The sequence below is a fragment of the Vicia villosa genome, linkage group LG1 (genome assembly GCF_029867415.1).
Source record: "Vicia villosa cultivar HV-30 ecotype Madison, WI linkage group LG1, Vvil1.0, whole genome shotgun sequence".
In the NCBI taxonomy this organism is placed as follows: domain Eukaryota; kingdom Viridiplantae; phylum Streptophyta; class Magnoliopsida; order Fabales; family Fabaceae; genus Vicia; species Vicia villosa.
Window position 1 is genome coordinate 14,330,207 of NC_081180.1, and position 22,732 is coordinate 14,352,938.

At 30.9% G+C, this 22,732-nt stretch overlaps 2 protein-coding genes and 1 pseudogene across 3 annotated transcripts; 1 reads left to right on the plus strand and 2 right to left on the minus strand.

The window, feature by feature from the left end:
• Positions 1-6,952: 6,952 nt before the first annotated feature.
• On the minus strand, positions 6,953-10,926 carry LOC131629177 (probable serine/threonine-protein kinase PIX13). The gene is made up of 6 exons (XM_058899974.1): positions 10,722-10,926; positions 8,901-9,331; positions 8,643-8,778; positions 8,407-8,549; positions 8,125-8,248; positions 6,953-8,025 (listed from the first exon to the last, which is right to left on the minus strand). The coding sequence occupies exons 1-6, from the start codon at positions 10,798-10,800 to the stop codon at positions 7,640-7,642; spliced, it is 1,299 nt and encodes a 432-aa protein (XP_058755957.1). The 5' UTR covers positions 10,801-10,926; the 3' UTR covers positions 6,953-7,639.
• Positions 10,927-17,345: 6,419 nt separating this feature from the next.
• Positions 17,346-18,169, plus strand: LOC131650283 (acetyl-coenzyme A carboxylase carboxyl transferase subunit beta, chloroplastic-like; annotated as a pseudogene).
• A 1,206-nt stretch (positions 18,170-19,375) lies between these two features.
• On the minus strand, positions 19,376-21,655 carry LOC131629187 (uncharacterized WD repeat-containing protein C17D11.16-like). 2 transcript variants are annotated; one of them, XM_058899990.1, is made up of 12 exons: positions 21,526-21,655; positions 21,364-21,451; positions 21,223-21,281; positions 21,020-21,111; positions 20,844-20,925; positions 20,687-20,761; positions 20,429-20,518; positions 20,092-20,202; positions 19,992-20,021; positions 19,850-19,912; positions 19,681-19,758; positions 19,376-19,578 (listed from the first exon to the last, which is right to left on the minus strand). In XM_058899990.1, exons 1-12 carry the CDS (start codon positions 21,616-21,618, stop codon positions 19,552-19,554), a joined length of 888 nt encoding a protein of 295 aa, XP_058755973.1. In that variant the 5' UTR covers positions 21,619-21,655; the 3' UTR covers positions 19,376-19,551. The 2 variants fall into 2 exon arrangements, with proteins under 2 accessions (XP_058755973.1, XP_058755967.1); XM_058899984.1 differs by having other exon boundaries at positions 20,844-20,940.
• Positions 21,656-22,732: the final 1,077 nt, after the last annotated feature.

Below are 22,732 nucleotides of genomic sequence, written 5' to 3' on the forward strand. Positions count from 1 at the left end.
TTTTAAATCTCATTTCAACCTTATTTTTAATTAGAATACATCATGGTGTCTTTTTTAACTACCTACATCATTATATTAGGATGAAACCTTTTAGTTTGAAATTAAGTCAAACCATCAACTTTTGTTTGATATTTATACCTTTATAATACCAAAAAATAAATAAAATACATAATACGCAAATTGTTTATAGCATAAACCTTTATGAATTAGAAAAGGATAATTTCTAATTATATTAAATAATTTATCTTTTTTTCGGGCTGGCGGGCTACCCAAGGCCCTTACGGGCCGGTCCATATTTTTTATGGCATTTTCGGGTCGGGCTTAAAAAGACCCAAATGTAAATGGGCTCGAAAAATAAGGCACAAGCCCTAACTTTTTCGGGCCTGATGGGTCGGCCCGTGGGCTTCGACCCATTTTGACATCTCTAATGAGAGGATTCAAATATATATAGGGTTTAACTTACATCAATAAAAAGTTTTTTTAACTTTACTCCAACGATTCGATTAAATCTAATTTAAAGGCTATAATTTGGAGTAAGCTAAAAATACTTACTCTTAGAGTAAGTTGAACCTCACTCATATATATCTATATATCTGAGTAGATCAATTCGATAAAATTGAATAAGTCAATTATGTGTTCTTGTTTTTTATTTTATTCTCTCTCGTGAGGATATGGTAAACATTTTGTGACACGTTAATTTGTCTTGATGTCTTTAATTTAGGCAATTTATTTCATTGGTATTTTTTACATTTTCTTACTCTCTTTGTGACAAATCTTTTTTTACATATATCAATATATCATCTCCCAGGAGGAGTGGATTAGGCTTAATTGTGCTGGTGCATGTAAGGATAAAGGTGTCATTGGTGAGTGTGGTGGTCTTATTCGTGATTCTTACAGTAGATAGATCAAAGGTTATGCTGAGAAGATCGTCTCTTGTGATGTTCTCCACACTGAGACTTACATCTAGAGCTGGAAATGATTTGGCATGAGAATTTCTCTCAGATGGTTGTGGAAAGGACTATGAGACTCTTGTCGATATGATCACGAATAACTTTAAGTTTAACAAAGATATTTATTTTAGTTAGTGAATTCGAAACCATTTAAAGTTGAGATGACAGGTTCGAATCAACCACACATGATAGAAACGGAATATAAATGTTGATTGACTTGCAAATTATAGCATCTCTTTAGGTCATTTAGATTGTTTTATTTTGGAGTCTCCTCATATTAACCTTCAAAGACTCCTCATTGATCATTTATCCGGAGCTTGCTTGTCTAGTATTGTTTAAATAGCTTTGTAGTTGTTTTTTTTTTACACTATTCTTTTTATGCCACAAAAGATATCAATATTTCTCATTATTTCATTCTCTTTCAAGAGTGTTTAATTTAATGGAAAAATTAATATATTTAAATGAGAGATTGAAACAGAATGTGTGAATATTGTAGTTTGTTATATTTTTGTATTTTAATACATCAATTCACTTTTGAACTCATGTTGTCTCTTTATTGATAAAACTGCTTTACACTTTCCAGGGTCATGATATTCATGTCATTGTTCCGACAATGTTTAGGCATGTTTTTTATTCAGCATTCTCAATTAACATAACTTGCACCATCTCAAATTTCAAGTTCAATCAAATGATTTGATCTTTAAACCTACCAACCACAAGTTTCTGTTGAAATTTACCGGTAAAACAACTATAGGAGATGTTGACAAATACGACATATCGGATAAGATCATTAACTTCACCTCTTTGCTAATACCATTTCAGGAAAATGGCAGAAGAATCTTTTGATAGGTATTGTTTATTGTTTATATAGCACCTCATTTGTTGATACCTTTTTCTGTTTCAACTTTGTTACTTATGCCTTATTGCTTTGTTACTCCCAATCTGAAACAATGGGTAAAAAGGCTGAGATTAACTTGATTTTAAAAGATTTATGATAAGACAATTAATGGTTTCATTTGCAAACTATTGCTTTGTCAAATTTTTAGTTTTTTCTAACTTTCTCCGTTTCACTAAGGGTATGTTTGGTAAAAATAGCGGTTGACTGATAAGTTAGCTGATAACTTATAGCTTATGACTGATAGCTGATGACTGATGACTTATAGCTTATAGCGGATGGTTGAGACTGATAGCTTATAAGCTCATTGAAGTGTTTGGTAAAATTAGCGGTTCAATTAACTTATAAATGTAAAATGACATAAAAAATATTTAATATATAATTATTTTATTTTAAATTAAAATAAATTATAAAGGTTAAAAATGGATTTTAATTGAAATAATAAGGATAAAAAAGGAAGAAAAAGTAATAAGCTATAAGACATAAGCTAAAACGCTATTTGAAATAGCATCTGAAAAATAAGCTATAAGCTAGTAAAATAAGCTATAAGCTCGTGATGAAAAGACTGTTACCAAACGGGTCTAAATTATCATATGAACTTATAAGACATAAGACATAAGCTATAAGCTCGAAAACATGTCTTACCAAACAGAGCTTAAATAGCGAATATCACCCTATGATATTTATAATAATTAAAAATTTGTTTCCAAATTCTTTGCATATGTCTCCTAAGGTTCTTAAACAAACTTCATTTCAAGATAGTAACACGTTAGTGCTACTTCTTTAGTAAACCTTAATTTTTTGGTTTATATATTCTTCTTTTACTTAATAATAATATTTTTATTAAATCTCTCAAAATTATCTTAATATATATAAATCCAAGGTTGTCATGATGGCAACCCTAGCCACATGTCACCTTGGTAGTATCTATAAACAAAACTTAGCCACATGTCACTTTGATAGTAAGTCTAAACAAAAATTTTAATTTTGACTTAAATATTATAACAATATTAATATTCTAATAATAATAATAATAATAACTTTGATAGTAAGTCTAAACAAAAATTCTAATTTTGACTTAGATATTATAATAATATTAATAACAATAATAATAATAATAATAATAATAATAATAATAATAATAATAATAATAATAATAATCTTGAGCTATAGCTATATAATAATAATACAAAATATTCAAAATATTTATAAAAAATATTTTACTTATTTATATTTAGAATAATACAAAATATCCTTATATAATCTTAGCTAGAAAAAATATCCTTATAAAAAATGATTTTCTTATTTAGCATCCCAAATACTACATATATCACTTAAAATGATCTCATTTGTATAAATATTTAATATTATAGAAAAAATTAAAATAGTAATAATTTTTTAATATGAATAAAAAATTACAATGCATCTTATCCTATTTATATATAATATTTATATATAAATATTTAAGATAATATAAAACATTTTAATTAATTCAATATAATATTTTATACCATGTATTTTAATTTTATACAATTCAATATGTAAATAAAAACAATAACTACCAAAAAAAAAAACAGATAATATATAAAACTTAAAATTGGAACTAAAGATTAAGTGATATTATTATTGTTAAAAATTTATAATCATTTTAAGTTTCAATTTTATTTATTATATAAATATTATAAAAGATAATAACACTAATATAATTAAAAAAACTAATTTTATTAATTAATTTTCTATTAATATCTTTTAATTATAAATTATTTGTATAACTTCTTTATTAATTCTCCCTTAAATGGTCATTGAATTGGCAGTTTATAAAGCTATTCATTTTTTAAAATTTAATTCACACATAACTATATATTAATTATAATAATTTCTTTATCATTAATATATTTAAATTAAAATTATTTTTTATAATTTCTTCCATTACTTTCTCCCTTAAAATATTTGATGTGATTTTTAATTGAGATATATATTTTTAACTATAATATATTTCAGATTTAATTTTATTTATTATATAAAAATTATTAAATATAATAACACTATTATAATTAAAAATTAATTTTAATAATTAATTTTATATTAATATATTTTAATTATAAATTATGTATATAACTTCTTTATTAATTCTCGCTTAAATGGTCATTGAATTGGTTGTTTTTAAAACTATTCATTTTTTAAAATTTAATTCACACATAACTATATATTAATTTTAACAATTCTTTTATCATTTATATACTTAAATTAAAATATTTTTTTATAATTTCTTTCATTACTTTATTTCTTAAATTATTTTATGTGATTTTCAATTGAAATATATATTTTTAAATTATATAATTTTTTTATTTTAATAATATATGATAATCAATTCTATTTACTCTTTTTTATTAATATTTTTAATTAAGTAACATTTTATTTTAATATTTAATACTCAAATCATTTTCTTAAAACAATTAATAGGTCTTAAGATTAATATTATTCCATATTATTATAGATATAGATTATTATTTAGAAATACATGTAACAAACTCTTCAAACTACCCTCTATTAGTGATAATATTTATCGCACTTAAATATTCACTTTTCCTCAAATCAATTTGTAACCTAAATTTAAATTATAGAAAGTTAACGGAGAGTCACCAAACAGTTAGGAATTGAGAGACACCAATAAATTAAAATTCAATAATATTCTATCTCCTTTTTAATAGTAGACATTATAAATATCACCGCACAAATTACTTACACCTACACAATTGTGTCGATTTGGTTTTGTATTTTTAGTCTCAATTCTATATAATTTTTTTTTCTATTTACCATATTATAGATCTCAATCTTATTGCATTGTTGAAACCCAATTTCTGCACACAAAGTTCATTAATCTATGTTAATTGTTCTTCTTTTCTATTAATCAACTTATTCCTCTATGGTTTTATGTTTGCTTTATTTAGATTTTGCATATTCATTGTGTGTTTTTATTGAGTTGAAGTATTGTGTTCTTTTCATTTTCTTCTAAAATCACAATTTTCACAGTTGCAGAAATTGGAACATGGATGGAATCATTAATCAAATAATTGTCTTTGAATACATGCAGATTTTGGGAATGACTTAAAAATAACTTCATTATTTTTTAATTTATAAAAGTAATATCAAATTCTATTTTTAATTTGTAAGATTTAATGCTTTTGTATGTAAATATAATTATTTATTGATCTGTATTAACAACTTCAATTGTATGTAGATGCAAGAAAAATATTGGTGTGGGACTATAAAACTAAAAAAACATTCTATCACTTCTCAAATATGCAGGTAATGAAATGAATTGTTCATTTTATGGATATTATCATGTTGATTTCTCTTTACCTACTGTTAAGGATATTTGAACTATTGATGAAAATAATATCATTTAAAACTCTAATTGGATTCAATAATTCACGTAAGAATGTGCTTATAGATGTCCGATGTATAAAAATAGACACTTTAATTATAGTAAAATAATAGATACTTTAATAAAAATATAGATACTTTTCACATATTATTTTACTAATGTAGAAAAATAGTAATAATTTCTACATTGAAAAGTGAGGACGACAATCTTTTTTAAATAAATTTTATTTACCCTAATTGCATTTTTACTAAAATAATAAATGATAAAATAATAATAATGGTTTAAATTATTAATTAAAATCTATATTAATACAATAAATGAGTGAATGAATATAATTAAAGAATTACAAAATAGCAAAAAAAAAAAAAAAAAAGTAATTCAAAGGTTTATGATTATGGATAGAACAATAATAAATAATAAAAAATAAAAATGAATATAATTAAAGAATAGTAGTTATAAAATAAAATAAAAAAGTAATTCAAAGGTTTATGATATTTTGTAATAACTTTTCTTTTAAGTAGTTCAAAGGTTTATGATATTTTGTAACTCTTTTTCTTTAATTATATTCATAATCATATATTTTGTTCTATCCATAATCTCTCTACATATAAATATGTAATATTGTGATATCATTATTGTCTACAAACAATTTTTTTGATAGTATGGTTCGATTTTGTATAAAAGTTTTTATTTCTTTTCATGCCTTTATATTGATTTTTGTGGAAGAATACAAACTCAAATGATTTTATTTAAATATTTAAAAACAAATTTATTGATTTAACTTTTGTTAATTTAATATTTTAACTCTCTTTCTAAATTTCATTTATTTCTTGATATGAATATGGTTTTTTATGGGAATTATGTGAAGAGGATAGATTTATGTTGCATCATTTTTGTTTGAGAAGTCAATGAAATGGTTGTTCATGTAAGTATATATTTTTATATGTAATAATTGTATAAATCAATTATTTTTCTATTGATATATCTTTTTTGTTAGTTCGTTTTTTATCTTCCTTTCTCATTTTCTTTTATTTATTAATGTGTGGTTATTTTTCATGTAAATCAGAAAAAAATGATAAATTTAAACAATAGATGAAATGGAGGTGTGCTGACAAACTGATAAACCAATGACATATATTACAAAATTTTATCTGATGGAACACACTGCGACATGTTCTTCAAAAAGATATTTCAAAAACCTTTTGACCTCCGTGATTTAGTTTTTTATTTATTACCTTAATTATTATTTCTTTAATGTTTTATTACTTATCATTTCCTTAATTTTTTATAACTTATATTTTTTATTATTCATATTCTAAACTAATAATTAAATATAAAATAATATACTTTTATGTAATTTAGAAAAAAATTGATTTTCCTTTCAATAATAATTAATTAATAAGTTCTTTGATGATATATCTATTAAATGATATTGATTTTCATGTTGTAACTCCTTTGATTTATAAAATTTTACATAAAATATTACAATATAAATTCATAATAATAATAATAATAATAATAATAATAATAATTAATATTATTACTATTATTATGATGAGTATATTACATGTTACTATATTTACTAAAATATTTTTATTTATTTAAAATAACATTTAAGATAAAAATTCCAATAAATCCCGTGTGGAGCACGGGTCGTCAATCTAGTCACAGCTAATTAACATAGTTTTTAAGTTAATTTTTATATAAATATGACACGACTTACTAAATAAAATAACATGCTATTCCAAAATAGATACAAAAGATTTCAAAAACTTAAAACACTGAAAGCATCGTTAGTCTGGTTTGATTGTTGATCGGGTTAGATATTAAACTAGTAAAAATCGCCGAAATACCAGAACATACACGGTGGGAACGACGCTCGAGTAGTCGCATCAACAATTTCAGGTTAACAACAACAAAGCCACTGCAAATGGTGGTTGCACAGTTGCACTACCGCACCGGAACTCTCAAGGTGCGTTGTTATGACGGTCATTACTTCGAAATTGTACTCTGAAATTGTTCCCATTGCGATTTGATATTTCATCTCTATTAAACCTAAAAACCTGCTCCAAGAACATGATAAAAATTTGATTGAACTTCAACAAGGGAACTTCACATTTTGGCTTATCAAAGCCTAGTGACGATTCCAACCTTGGATTCTCTTATACAAAACGTCACTGTTTTACTTTTACCAATTCCAACCTTGGATTCTCTTATACAAAACATCACTGTTTTAGTTGATCCAGTGGTGATCGTTAGTTGATCCAATGGTGATCATGTTAGCAGATACCCTCAGGCTTCACCCGAAATCCAAAAATGTTGGGATGCACCTTTAACTATAAGCTCCTATGCGTGCAATAATTTATATATCGTTTTCGAATGATATGATGGTGTTAATGGGTACCGTTAACCACCATCTGGTTGGCCATGTGACCGAACTGCCTTGGAATTTGTAGTCCTCTTTATATTATCAGCTGGTTTCTCATTGGCTGCTTCAATACTTTCCAATGTTTCAAGGACTTCCTTCATTGATGGCCTAATTTTGGGTTCTGTTTGGATGCATTTGAGAGCAAGTTGAGCTACTTGTGAAGCTAAGTTCGGTGGATATCTTCCTTCCAACTTTGCATCCATGTTGCTTCTTGATTTTGCTCTATTTAATAGGTTTGATTTGAGCCAATCACGTAGGGACTTTGGCTCGCTTAGGCGTATTATCTCGCCTATCCGCTTACCGGTTAGTATCTCCAACAAAACAATCCCAAATCCATATACATCACTTTTCACATACAAATGACCTGTTTGATTGGCATTAGAAGATTAATTTAGTGTCTCGGTCTCTATGCTTTCAAAACATGTTTAAGATGAGATTAAGAGGATATTTGTGGTGTTGATACCTGTGGCAATGTACTCCGGGGCGGCATAGCCACGTGTTCCTACAATCTGTGTTGATACATGAGTGCGATCATCAGAAGGAATAGATCTGGCCAAGCCAAAGTCTGACAGCTTGGCTGTGTATGCCTATTGTAAACCAAAAGATTAGATATATTTTCTTCCATTACCATGAATTCTTTAATAGCATGGATACCTTAAATTGAGAAATAATTAACTTTGTCTTCTATTATTTCTCAATATGATCATGGGATATTCAATCCACCAAAAGATGAAATGAGACTTACCTTGTCAAGTAGTATATTTGAGGGTTTGAGATCTCTGTATATAATTTTCTTCTCCAAGGAGTGAAGGAAATTTAGTCCCCTAGCTGCTCCAATAATAATTTTCAGTCTTCTGTCCCATGAAAGTGGACGAACATTTGAACCTCCTGCATAATAAAATAACATCAGAGGAAATTCACACGATAGAGTAAAATGGTAGTTTTGTGGATGTCATAGCTAAGTGTGTTATCAGCTCTTACTTCCAAATAGGTGGTTGTCCAAGCTGCCACGGTGCAAAAATTCATACACCAGAAATAACTCGCCATCCTCACGCCCAAATCCCAACAGCTTTACAAGGTTGGGATGAGAAAGCCTTCCTAAGAAATTCACCTCTGACTGCCCTCGAAAAAAGAAAAAAAAAATCATAAATATAAATAGATGGCACAACATATTAACAAATTTGTGAATGTGATTGTCTAATTTTGAAAGTTCTACCCATGATGCAGTAATGCCAATACCTGCCATTCTACAAATCCTTGCGTGCTGTTAGAATTCAATTTCTTGATGGCAATAGTCGAATTCTCGTCTCTTTTTGAGGTTGCTCTCTCCTTAAACAAACCCTTGTATACGCTACCGAACCCACCCTCTCCTAATAAAGTATCTGGACGAAAATTTCTAGTAGCTGCTTTCAGTTCTGCCAAAGTAAAAACTTTCAAGTTTGCAGCATCCAAGATTTGCCCATAAGGAAACTCCTCATCTTCTCTTACTCGAGAGATCTTGCTATTCTCAGAGCCCCAAAGAGATGTACTTGTATTATTTCCTGTTGAGTGATTATTACTACTAAATAGTCTGCTATTTCCTCCAGAGTTGCTGCTACGCCCAAGAGAGGTGGAATTGCCATTTGTTAACAATCCTAAGTTGCTGAGACCAAAAGAAAATGGAGGCCTCCCTGTGACATTGCAACACCAAGAGAGACAGTTTTTTTATGTTAAGCAATAAATTATATTAAGATGTTGAAGTGTCAAACATTTCATGATACAAAAGAAAAAATATAATTGCCACTAATAGCAAGGAGTGTTTTCTACATTTTAAATTACATAGTCAAAGAATTGAAGAATGATTCCCTGTTGTGATTCTGATGTTCAAATCGTTAGCCAATGTAGCACTGATAGTTTAGAATGAATGTGTTTGATGTTTGACATGCGTTAGTGCACGACAGCAACACGTGTAGTTACATAGAAATATGGACAATATATCCATGAAATTTCAATAATATGTCTTAGCATCGGAGCCAGAAAACTGGACATCAGTGCCAAGCCCTTTAAATCTGTCCCAGACTTCTAGGAGAGTCTTAGGCATAGGAGCCAACATTTGAGCATCGATGCCTAGACCTTCGATTTTTGCTCCTAGACTTCCAGGGGGTCTTTTGACATCCGAGCCCTAATCTTGGGCGTTGATGTCAAACAAATCAAGAATGGTCCCAGATATACCAGAGAAGCTAAGGCATCAGAGCCCATACCAGTCTTAAAACGGTTGGCTCTTGATGCTTGGGGGTATGGATGCCTCACCTGTTGAGAATCGATGCCTACTAACTATTAATCACAACTAAAATAATTCACTTTCACAACTTTTTTAACTTACATTCATTTCATCTGTTTCATTCTAAAGTTTATGTCAAACATTTTTTTGTGACAAATCTTTGAATGAGATTGTGAGTGAAACAATAGTAAGATTGTTTCATTGTGAGTGTTTATCTACTGAATGATTTTAGGAGTTGTTAGCTTCATCGATAGGAGAGTTTTTTGAGGAATTTTCTTAAGGATTTGGAAGCGGGTGCCTTTCTAAAATACTGGGTTGTGCTTAAAATTGTAGAGGTGAATCATCTTGAAGAATCCAAGATTTAAAACTTAGGGTTGCAAATTCTGGTTTTGGTGATTTGTGCTTGAAAGAGAGAGTGAGATTTTGATAAATAAACACTCTCAAAGATTCTTCACATTTCATCATAGTTGAAAAAAAGAATAAGTCTTTTCACCTAGAATTGGACATTCTGAGATTTGGGTTTTGATGTCCAAAATTCAAGATACAACAAAGTCTGAATTTCAAGGGTCTTGAAAGTTTAAGATTTGTGAAGTGCAAAATTGTTAGAGCATCAAATGCAGATTTTACTCTTAAAATTCTAGGATTAGAATCTTAGGAGCAAAATCAACTTGTTTTTGTTTCTATACTAGAAGAAATATCATGAAAAGCATGATGAAGGCCACCAAGGCCAAAACATGTTCATTCTTCCTCCACAAGTCAACAGTATGTGACTCAATTTCAAATATATGATGAATTATTACCTGATTGATTGTTCGTGTCAGCTGCGGTATTTGAGTATGGACGATCGCCCGAAGGTTGAAGACTCCAACAGTTTCCCATTCAGTTTGTTTTGCTCTTTCCTTGAAGAATGCTATTGCTAGCTCATGCTAGCAGAAAACTAGAGAGAGAAAAGCAAGAGAGAAATGCTGTAAGGCCTACCTGAAATGACTTTATATCATATTATCATACAATAATGATAGTGAAATGAGTGCCTACAAGGAAAAAAAAAACTTGACACGTAAGTGTCTATTGAATATGAAGGAGGTCACAGTGAGAACACGAAATTGTACTTGTAGGTGCAAATGACAAGGAAGTTTCCTTGAACACTCGCAGTAAATGCAATTCTAATCACGCGGGGATCATTCACTTTTCATTGCTAGCTAATATATCATCCCTTATTTGGCTTCTTTATTTGATTAGTAAACGCCACTGTTTATATATTTTTGATTAATGTTAGCTAGTATCACTAATTACTTTATTTTTTTAGAAAATCGAAATATACTTTCATGTTTGAGTCAAATACACATTTTATTCGTTTATATTTTTGTTCGATTAAAACACTTGTCATGGCATGGGACTATTGATTACTTTGTGTATAAGAAATAGCAGATAAGATCTTAGAAAATGAATGGAATTAAATATTATAGAATACTTATAAAAACATACTTATTTGAGTTGTATTACATCACACACTACGACAGTTTGGTGTACTTTGTTAAAAACATTTTGCCGACTTTTCTAACGATTTTTAATTTATTCTCTTTTTGTGAGATGAGTCACTCTTCTAGACCATCCACTATCCATCAGCAATCAATTGCTGAGTTCAGCAAAACATAAACAAACAAAGCAAACGATCAATAGCAACGAGCATAGAGATACGGACAAACTTTATATTTTTGAACAAGCACGCGATATTTAAAAACATAATCGCTGAATTATTCAAATAAAAATAATAAATTTTTGAAAAAAAAACATACATGTAATGTAAATATGACTAAAATATTAAAGTGTTATGACACTAAACAAAATAATGAAAAGAGAAAGAGAAGGTAACGATATTATTTTCATTATCATATTTATAGGATAGGACATATGTAATAATAAAAACTCAATATACATTTTTTTTGATTGATGAATATTTACAATCATATCATTTATAATACTTCTCCTTGTATACATTATGTTCAACAATGCAATCGTATATGATTTTTAATTCTTGTCATTTTTCCGCTTATGTATGTTTCTATTACCATTTTAGCATCGCTACATATTATTCTAGACGTATATGTATGGGGTGTTACAGTTGGTATTGAGAGGTGTTGTTAATGGACCAGCTTAGAAGAGACCCTGTGGTTGGTGTGTGATCAGATGTTCGTGGGCCAACGGTTGAGCTTGTAGGCATCAAGGGTTAGGCAGGATGCCGTGACCACTTGAATGATGAGGACAAGTAAAGGATTTATCTGACATGGACTCATTGTGGCTATGTCAGGTGCATTGTAAGCGTGCATGAAGACTTAGACGATCGTTGTGGGTTACCTATTAGAGTTCACCTTTCATCGGCAGGACTTTGTGTGAGATCAGAGGATGTAGTTGTAGAATTGTACACCATGGTGGATTGTGGTGGTAGTAATTTTTTCCTAAGACTGAATAAAGGAACGAAGTAAGAAGCCTTAGTTACATAAGTAAAGGTAAGACCAAGGAATTTGGCAATCATCTGGGTGATATTGTGCGGACTCGTGTGAAGGTTAATTCAAAGTGTCTCTGCAGAAAAGGAACATTGTGGCAGGAATTCTTGAATTGGGAGTAATTCAAGAAGCTGAGTGAATCAGTAGCGTGTGTTAAGCAAGGGTGAACACATCAAAGATGGAACGGCGGATATCCGACATAAGTGGTTTGATAGGGTTTTCGAGGTCATGGAAGTCCAGTGTAGAGCAGTGAAGGTCTAGAACCTTGGAAGGATCTTTTCCCAGGTATGTCAAGATGAAGTATCTGGATAGACGTGTTGTGTGAGGATTAGAGCTTCTGATCATGAACAGGGGAATACCAGTTTTGGCGGATTGTGTTTCCTCGGAGGGAGCGGTGCTCAGGAAAAGTCATAAGGTTTATCCAAGGAAAGAATGTAAGGGACAATTCATCCCCTCGTCGGAAGGAGGCGCCAGGAGCTAGTTTTCATGATGATAGTGAGGAATTCGAGGGCGAATTCTATTTAAGGGGGGAGAATGTAATACCCCGATTCTCCGAAACTGGTAATTATCATTTAAATTGGTTAAATGGAGATTAGAAGACTTTTGGGCCAAGAAATATTTATATATATATATATATATATATATCATAAGACCTAGTTAGAATCCAACTAAGTGGCATCTTGGTAATTACCACTTAATTGGAGGGCAAATGTGTCATTTAACATGATTGCATGTGTCCATGAGGCCTTGTTTGGTAGAGATAACATGTGAGTTCATTACAAATCAGATTAGACGCATAAGGAGAATGAATGAGAAGCTTATTGGCAAGAGAGAGAGGAAGGAAGTAACATTCATCATCTTCATGCTCCATTTTCGTATTCTTGGGACATCTTCCACTAAAAAGGTAATAACTCTCTGCTTGTAACTTTGATTGAAGCGATTTTGGACTTTTCGGAAAGCTCACGAAATTCTCTTCAATTTGCATATAAATTCGTGTCAAGGAGATTTATATTGATGGAGATAAACACCTTCGAAGTAGAGCATTTGATGCTGAAAGCTGACAAAAGAGGGCTACGGGTTTGGTGATCTTGGAGGTGGAACTTTGGGCAAGATAGGAGTTCTAATGCAGCATGCACACCATTCTAATCTCCATATAAGCAAGGTGAGTTCAATTAAATAGAAACCTTGGGTAGGACTTAGGGAAAATGCATGACAAGGGTTTAGATTTAGATAAACATATTGCATGCTTGATTGAATGATATAAATATGTTTCCATGATGATAATGTATGCCTTGGATTATTACAATATGTTGGAATTTTATTTGAGATGCTATAAAATGTTTGGTGTTGCTTAGAAATGAATTGGAATGGATTTAGAAGCTTTAAAATGAAGAATTTTGGGTTCTGTTAGTGAAGTAACCGGTTACTTGGATGAAGTAACCGGTTACCTAGGATCAAAAAGTGAAAAAAAATGGATTTTGGGCTGAAGTAACCCGTTACTCTGCATGTTGAGCAGAATTTTCAGAATTTCGAAAATTCATAACTTTTAGTTAAGTGTTACGAATGGAGTTTTGCGAAACTAATACCCTAAGTGCAGTTCCGTTCTGTATAGGGAACCGAATGCCTCCTTAGTCGTGTGAGACTTGTTTAACTAGTATTTGAACATGCTAATGTTGTATATGATCATGGATATGTTGATTCTCAACATGTGGATTATTAATTGATGCATTATATTGATATGCTATGTGATGATCATATTATGTTTATTCGTTTGTTCCGATTGACGTTCAGAGATGGTTGCTTGTTTGTGGCATGATGCTATGTATGATAATGATCACTTAGGTTCCGTCGTTCCGGTTGAACATTCAAAGTTGTTTGTTTTGTATGGCTTGATGAGCATTGATTGATGTATGCTTGAATCGAAGTATACCTAGGCTACTAGGTGGTAAAGCGCTCATGACATTATTACCATTGCGGTGGCTGAAGGGGTTACCTTCAGTGGAAAAATATTGGCATATTGGTAAGTCATACACACCTGAGCTACCAATGTGATGTGCGAGCGGGTCTGAAAAGGCGTTTCCGCCGTGGATAAAACATCGACGTGCTTGGTATGGTGAGGGCATGATGCCATGTAGGCTACATCGCGTCGGATAACTCTCCTCTAATGATGTCACGTAGATAATCACTAGGCTTTCACCCGGTGGGCTTGTGTAGTCATTATGGCGTATTTGCACTAGCGGTTAACACACCTGCGTATAGATGATTGATGGGGCTGTGACGCCACTTAGGCAAGGTCACAATGGGAAAACTCATCGCGGGTGCAATTCTATGTAGGAATGATCTGTTTCATCTAGCGGTGTGCATGTACAAGTCTCTTGACGCGTAGGCACAAGGGATAGGGTGTGGTATAGCGTAGCCTAAGTAGAAAGGTAGAACTTACTTCTGGATTCCTCGTACGCGGGTACGGGTCTGCATACTTATTTGTGTGGCTTGGGGACAGTTTCCGATAGCAGAAAGACAGGTAACCTCAGAAAGACAGGTCACGCCCGACAGGAGGCTGGCAGGTAAACCTGGAAAACCTATTCTGGAGGAAACGGGTACTCATGGTTGTTTTTTTTATCTCATTGGTTAGTCAAGGGACTTCCAACGTGGATTGTATCCTTATTGTGTGTTTGTACCTGGCCGTGAGGAAAACCCCGGATCCACGGCGGATCCGTTTGTTCGTATGCACATTGTAGGACCGAGTGAACCCATAAGATAGGGGAACTCACTGAGATTTAGTAATCTCACCCCAATCCTCTAATTATCTTTCCGCTGTGTATTATTATTGACAAGCTAATTGTATACATTATGTTCAAGAATGCAATCGTATATGATTTTTAATTCTTGTCATTTTTCCGCTTATATATGTTTCTTTTACCATTTTAGCATCGCTACATATTATTCTAGATGTATATGTACAGGGTGTTGCAATATATATATATATATATATATATATATATATATATAGAGAGAGAGAGAGAGAGAGAGAGAGCATATCATATGAGAATGTGAGATTAAATCTGAACCATTTTATTTTAAAATAAAAGGTTAAATACGTTTTTAAATATGCGACCCTGCATTTTTAGTCCCTATAAAATTTTCCTTCAATAAATCGTCCTTATAAAATTATAATGCACCTAGTTTCAGTCCCTACTATCAAACCAATGTGTATTTTAGAATGATTATTTTGCAAACATGTTCATAATGTTTTAAAAAGTTCCTGGAAAAAAAAGAAACTCAAAATTTAATTTCTAAGTTGAGATTTTCATTACTTTTACCATTATTTTTTGAAATTTAAAAAATTCATATTTAATTTTTCTCGTTTTAAAAAATTCTAAAACTTGGTAATTAAATATTTTACAGTATTCTAAACATATATAAAAAAAATTATTAAAAATTTTAAAAATTAAAGGATAATTAAACAGTTTTTAAAATTTTAGAAAATAGCAGCGACTGAAATTGCATGCATAAAAATTTTAGAAGGATCATTTATTGAAGGAAAATTTTGTAGGGACTAAAAACGTATTTAACCCTAAAATAAATGGTGGAGATTATGTGTGAATCTTTTTTATCTCTCCTAAATCTTTTATGATACAACTGTTGTTCATGGAGCAGAACCATCTTTAAATAAGTTTGATGCCCCTCTCTGCTTTTGCTGTAAATCAGGATATCATAAAAAAAACTAAGCAAAACTTCCTTAAGTATCGCCTTAATACTTCATTCATCAATGCTTGGAAAGTTGAAGGAGCATTGGACAATCCAAAAGGCATTACTAAGTATTCATAATGCCCTTCATGTGTCCTAAAAGAAATCTTGGATACATCCTCTTCCTTCATCCTAATTTGATGGTATCCAGCTTTTAAGTCTAGTTTTGAGAAAATCGCAGCTCCTCCCAATTCATCCAACAATTCCTCAATGACAGGTAGAGGAAACTTACTGGAAATTGTTACCTTGTTCAATGCCAAAGCCCGCCCCTCCTCCAAAATTCCCTATTTTTTAGTTAATTTTAGTAATTCCAATTATTGATGGTTTATTTTATATATTTATTTGTAAATATATGTAATATTTTTTTAAATAAAATTTGTTAAAAAGTTACTTTTATAAAAAAAAAAATAAGTGAAAAATTTAATTAAGAGGTAAAAAAACTTTTTAATCTATTAAAAAATGAAAAAAAATATAAATAAAAATAGACGGGCAAGTCCGCCGCCCGCCAACCCCCCATCTTGGCAGTGCGGGCATGATTTTTATGCCCATTTCACTTAGCGGGCATGCCCGCCCCGCTTGCTTTTTGGCGGGCTTAAGGCGGGGAGGACGGACCGTTTTGCCACCGCTAGTCATGGGCTCTCATAGGTGGCAATCCTGATGGTAAGTTGAACACTACCTCAAAAGGCTTCAATAATTCCTCTCACTCTTCCTGCCCCCTGTTTCATTTAGTGCTTCAAGTTCCATAGACTACACATGAAACCCAACACCCTCATCCTTTAAATTTTTGACCATAGCCTTCCAAGTGGATTGTCTCACACATAAGGCAGGATCTCCCTTGATTTCATATGCTTGACCCTCCTTCTCCCACTTTAAACTGATCTCTCCAAAGTTGGCCTCAATCTTCTCCAAACTAGCTAGTCAATCCATGCTTAATAGAACATTATGATTATGATAATGATAGTGATAATGATTTTCCTTAAATAGAATATGATCCTAAAAGGGAATATGATAATGATTGTAATAATGATTTTCCTAAAATAGAATATTATGATAATGATAGTGGTAATGATTTTTTTGAAGTAGAATATGAGAGTGATTTTACTCAAAATGAAAATAATAATAAGAGCGATTTTACTCAAATACAATATGATTGTTATTTTCCTGAAATTGAATATGAGTCAGTTTACTCAAACAGAAAATAATGATGATAGTGATTTTATTCATATAGAAAATAATAGTGAGTTTATTCAAATAGAATATGATGATAATGATCCTTATTTTAATCATAAGTTTAAGCATTTATGGGTCCAATGTGAAAGTTGCTATGAATTAAATTACAAGAAAACTTTGAAATCCAATTTGAATATTTGCAAATGTTGTGGAGAATATTTAAAAATGAGCACTTCAGATAGAATTGAACTTTTGATTGATCCAGGTACTTTGAATCCGATGGATGAATACATGGTTTCTCTGGATCCCATTGAATTTCATTCGAAAGAGGAAGAGGAACCTTATAAAAATCGTCTTGATTCTTAGCACAAGTCAACTAAATGGTATTCATGTAGCAATTGGTATAGAGGATTTTTCAGTTTATAGAGGGGTCGTATGGGATCCGTAGTGGGTGAGAAAATCACTTGGTTGATCGAATATGCTACCAATCAACTTTTATCTCTTATTATAATATGTGCGTCTGGAGGTGCGTGTATGCAAGAAGGAAGTATGAGCTTAATGCAAATGGCTAAAATTTCTTCTGCTTTATATAATTATCAAATCAAAAAATATATATATTCTATGTAGCGATAATTACATATCCTACTAACAACTAATTTTGGGATGTTGGGGATATTATTATTGTCGAACCAAATGCTTACATTACATTTGCGGATAAAAGAGTAATTAAACAAACATTGAATATAAAAGTGCCTGAAAGTTCTCAATCGGCTGGAATTGAATTCTCAACCGGTATAAATATGAAATTGAGGTACTCAATTTTATGATAAACTTACCATCCTTTTTGTTCCTTTTGTAGACTTAATATTTCCGACTGTTGCAATAAGATTTTTTAGAGACTACAAGTTTCATATATTTTTGAAAATAAAGTTTTTTTTTTGTTTGAATTTGTTATTTTGTTCCATTTTTTAACAACTATTCTATTGTCCCAAATAAAAAACAAAAGAAAAATACTTAAATTATAATTATATAAGCCTTAATAAGATAAGCAAGATTTAATATAACAACAAAAAATATTAATCTAACAATAAAAAAAATAATATATATAAATATGAAATTGAGGCACCCATTTTAACAAATATGAAGTTGAGGCATGACTGATTTATTGGTTCACGTTCCAAAATCTATTGGTTATATGAAATTGAGGCATCTGTTTTAACAAATATGAAATTGAGGTCCCAAAAAATTAGGCTTATATAATTATAATTTAAGTATTTTTCTTTTGTTTTTATTTTATATTTTATTTTAGATTCATTAGGGATTTTATATTTTTCAGTTTTCAATTATTATGGGAGGAATTTTTTACCTTTCATTTCGTCTAAATTTGTCCTTTTTTACCACAAGAGGTGACGCTGACTTTCCATGGATTTGCGGGTCTCTTCCTAAAGAGAAGCTGTAAAATGATTTATTTTTTTTGTTACAGATTTTTCACTCGTAAATGTGTTTTTCTTTGCTTTCCATATTTAACTCTTGTTAAACAAAGCATGATAATCTTAGAGAGAGGACGATGAACATGTAATATCTAGAATCTCAAATGGTATTGCTTTTAAAAAAAACTCTCCTAATATGTATAGACATTGATTCAAATCTCCAAACACCGGCAATATAAGAGAGTGAAACCCTAGTCAATTAACATATGCATATGGGGAAAAGGGGGCAAGAATTCATTACAAAAGTAAACCAGCTCATACTTCACATTTGTTTGTATTTAAAAAAAAAATTAAGTTAAACCAATTATTCCTAGAAAACCTTAATTTTCACGGGAGAAGCTCTTAAACTTGTGACGGTGAATGGCTATGCTTCCAAACACGTTAAAATTTTGACCAATAAACATACTAAAGAATTACACAAAAATGACGCACAAAAACACAAAAGCTGGCGAAAGTTTCTTATCCTATTAAGAAAAAAAAAAAAGACATTTGTGCAAGCTAACACAAAGCTTTAAACAATATTGAACAGGTTCATGATCCAAATGAAATAACATGAACTCTATTAATAAAGTATATGTACAAAATAACACATTAGAATTTAGAGCAAATAATGTACTTTCCTTTTTCTTTTTTTTCTGTTACGCAGAGATTATTTATGTTTAAATAAGAACGGTATTCGGCGAAAAGTAACAAATGAGGCCGGTCAATTCTTGGAGAGATTATGGGTTCTTCGATGTGTCCCATATCTAAAAAATAGTTAGTTACAAGGGTCGGTCAGTTCTATGGAAAGACTATGAAGAATACAAAAGTAAAAATTTGTTGAGTTGGGTTGGGTTGACCTCACTTACCTGCAATTTTCCTGTTTTCCCTCCTATAGCCAACATAAAGCGATCTTTCTCTGAGAAAGAAATAGAATATATACTTCCCTGACAGACACCATTGAGAAATAAAACAATTTAACAATGATATCATGATTTGTATAATACATGATTCCATGAGTTAGAAAGAGAAACTTACTACTCCAAAATTCTTAGATGCTACACAAGTTGGTTGGTTGTTGGACAAATCCCAAAGTTTTACCTGAGACAAAAACAAAATTAGCAGCCAGTTGAGATGAATTCCAAAAGTGCAGCAACATCAAAATTTACTTGACTATTACCATTCCATCCAAGGATCCAGTAGCAAGAATCTGCGTCAAGTGATATCATGGTAAGTAGACAATAAATACATATCCGCATCAAAATGTTAATCATACATACATTCCTGCGGCATGGATTGTAGGATACTGTTGTAACAGATTCATCATGAGCGGGTATGGAAAAAAGAGGCTGAGCACGATAACCCTCGACCATACCATTTTCAAGACCCACCTGACAGAAGATAAATAATTACCAATGACATGATAGGTGAGTTTGAGAAATCGAAATAAATAATTCATAGTGCATGATTAGAACTATGGACACAATGAAATGACAAGTTAGAAGCGGAAAGCTACTATGGAAAAACCTGATAAACACAATGAGTGTGCTTTATCAGAAAAATGAGAAGAATAAAAGTAATTTAAGTATTTATGCCTAAGAAATAACCGTAACGCACCACAAGAGAGTGTGGATGACAGATCAAGCTCTCTACATTAGCTTCGACTGAAAACTGAGAGACTGTGCATAATGGCGCCCTCATATCCTTCTACAAAGTGCAAAGTGAAAAAGCATTAAAAGTCAATACATATATTGAGTAAAGAGACCAATATTTAAAACTTGGATAGCAAGCAACAAACCACAAAATCCTTTGCGAGCAAAGGGACCAATATTTAAAACTTGGACAGCAAACAACAGAGGGATACTTGATCATTACCACGACAATAGTACGATCGGAAGAGCCACTAACAAGAAGATATGGTGCATGGTCACCCCAAGCAACTGCTTGAACCTGTGAGATGAATAAGGAAATGTATCATTGATACAAACATTTAGAATATTAATAAAAAATAAAATAAAAACAGAAGTCTTGCCTTGTCTAAGTGATGATCTAGGGTAGTAACACATTTTCCAGTGACCATGTCCCATATCTTTACAAGTTTGTCAGCACTAGCACTTGCAAAAATAGAGCTAAGAATGTGAAAACAAGTGTCATTAAAAGAAAGTAAAAACAGAAAGATAAGGTTACAGACAGCATGCATTAAGAAACCTGCACTCTTGGTTCCACGCAAGGGCAAGTACTGAGTCAGTGTGACCATCAGAGGTATCCATGACATAGAATGGCTCTATAGTATCATTAATCTGAGAACAAAGATTTTGAAGACAAAGTATGGCTCTACCGCATTAATCCAAGAAATTAAGACAGAAATTAGAAATTTGAAGACAGTGATGATATATAATACTGTTACTTACATCATCAATGTCCCAAATTAGAATGGAAGGATCCTGGCTACCAACAGCTACGATGCTCCCTATGATAATAATAATAATAATAATACAAAATAATAAAAATTTAGGATAATGAAATCATACTAAGATTAGGTTTTGACTGACCTGTGCCAAGCCACGCCGTGCAGAGTGGGGATGATGGTATTTGAATGTGATGATAAACTTCAAATTCGTTTCCGTTAAGTGTCCAAACCTGTCACGGGATACAAATAGGTTAGGTTATATAAAAATCAAGTCGAACAAGCTTAAGCTACTTCGTTTTGATACCTCAAGAACACCTCGTTCATCTTTTACACTTCGGGATCTAACAATCGTCGCTACATCCCTTTCCTCTATCCATGTAATTGACGATGCCGCCATTTTCCCTATTCCTAAAATTCAATTCAACAAGTTATATATATATATATATATATATATATATATATATATATATATATATATATATATATATATATATATATATATATATATATATATATATATATATATATATATATATATATATATATATATATAGGGAAAAGCTAACATGTGCCCCAAGGGCACAAGATAATGAAATATTTATAAAAATATTTTCTTGGAACGTGTACATTCAATATATCGAAACTTTAAATATGACTTTATTGCATTTAATTACATTTAACTTTTTCTAATTATAGTATCTTTAACATGTGCCCTTAGGGCACACGTTAGCATGACCCATATATATATATATATATATATATATATATATATATATATATATATATATATATATATATATATATATATATATATATATATATATATATATACTTTAATATATAAAAGTTGATTACCATCAAATTTCCTTAATTACCCTAATCACAATCAATTTAAGATGGTTTTACACACCCCTGAGAGTAATTACACAACTAATCATAATTACATTCCTAACAACTAATTTAATGCAAATCTTTTTTATTGGAATATGAAAAAGATGCACTACGTGCCACTCATTGCATTGAAACATTCATCTTAATAAACCCTACCCTTTCATTTTTTCTCCCTACAGAGCTATATATTCGTACAATACAAAGTTCCAACCTTGCATGACTAAACTCTTCCTCCTTCCCGTTGCCGTTTTCAATCAACACTTGAGCGGTATATTTCGTTTCTCCTTCCCCCAGTTTCGTTCTTCGTCTCTTTAACTGAATACTGATATTTTTTTGTCTGCTATGTTGTTTCTAAACAGAAGATGAGCCGAAGATTTAGCTCCCTTAAGGAGGTTAACGATTCAAAGGAAACATGGAGATTGGCCGTTCGAGTTGTTGATTTATGGAGTGTTATCAACAGCAAGGGTAAGGAGTGTTATTACAAAAGATAAAAGAAAATCACTTTTTTCCTTCATAAACTGATTTTATAAGTTATTATACAGAGTTTATGAAAATAAGTTGAAAATAACTTATGTTTTCATAAGATCTCCAAAAGAATCACACAGGTGCTAGCTCAAATA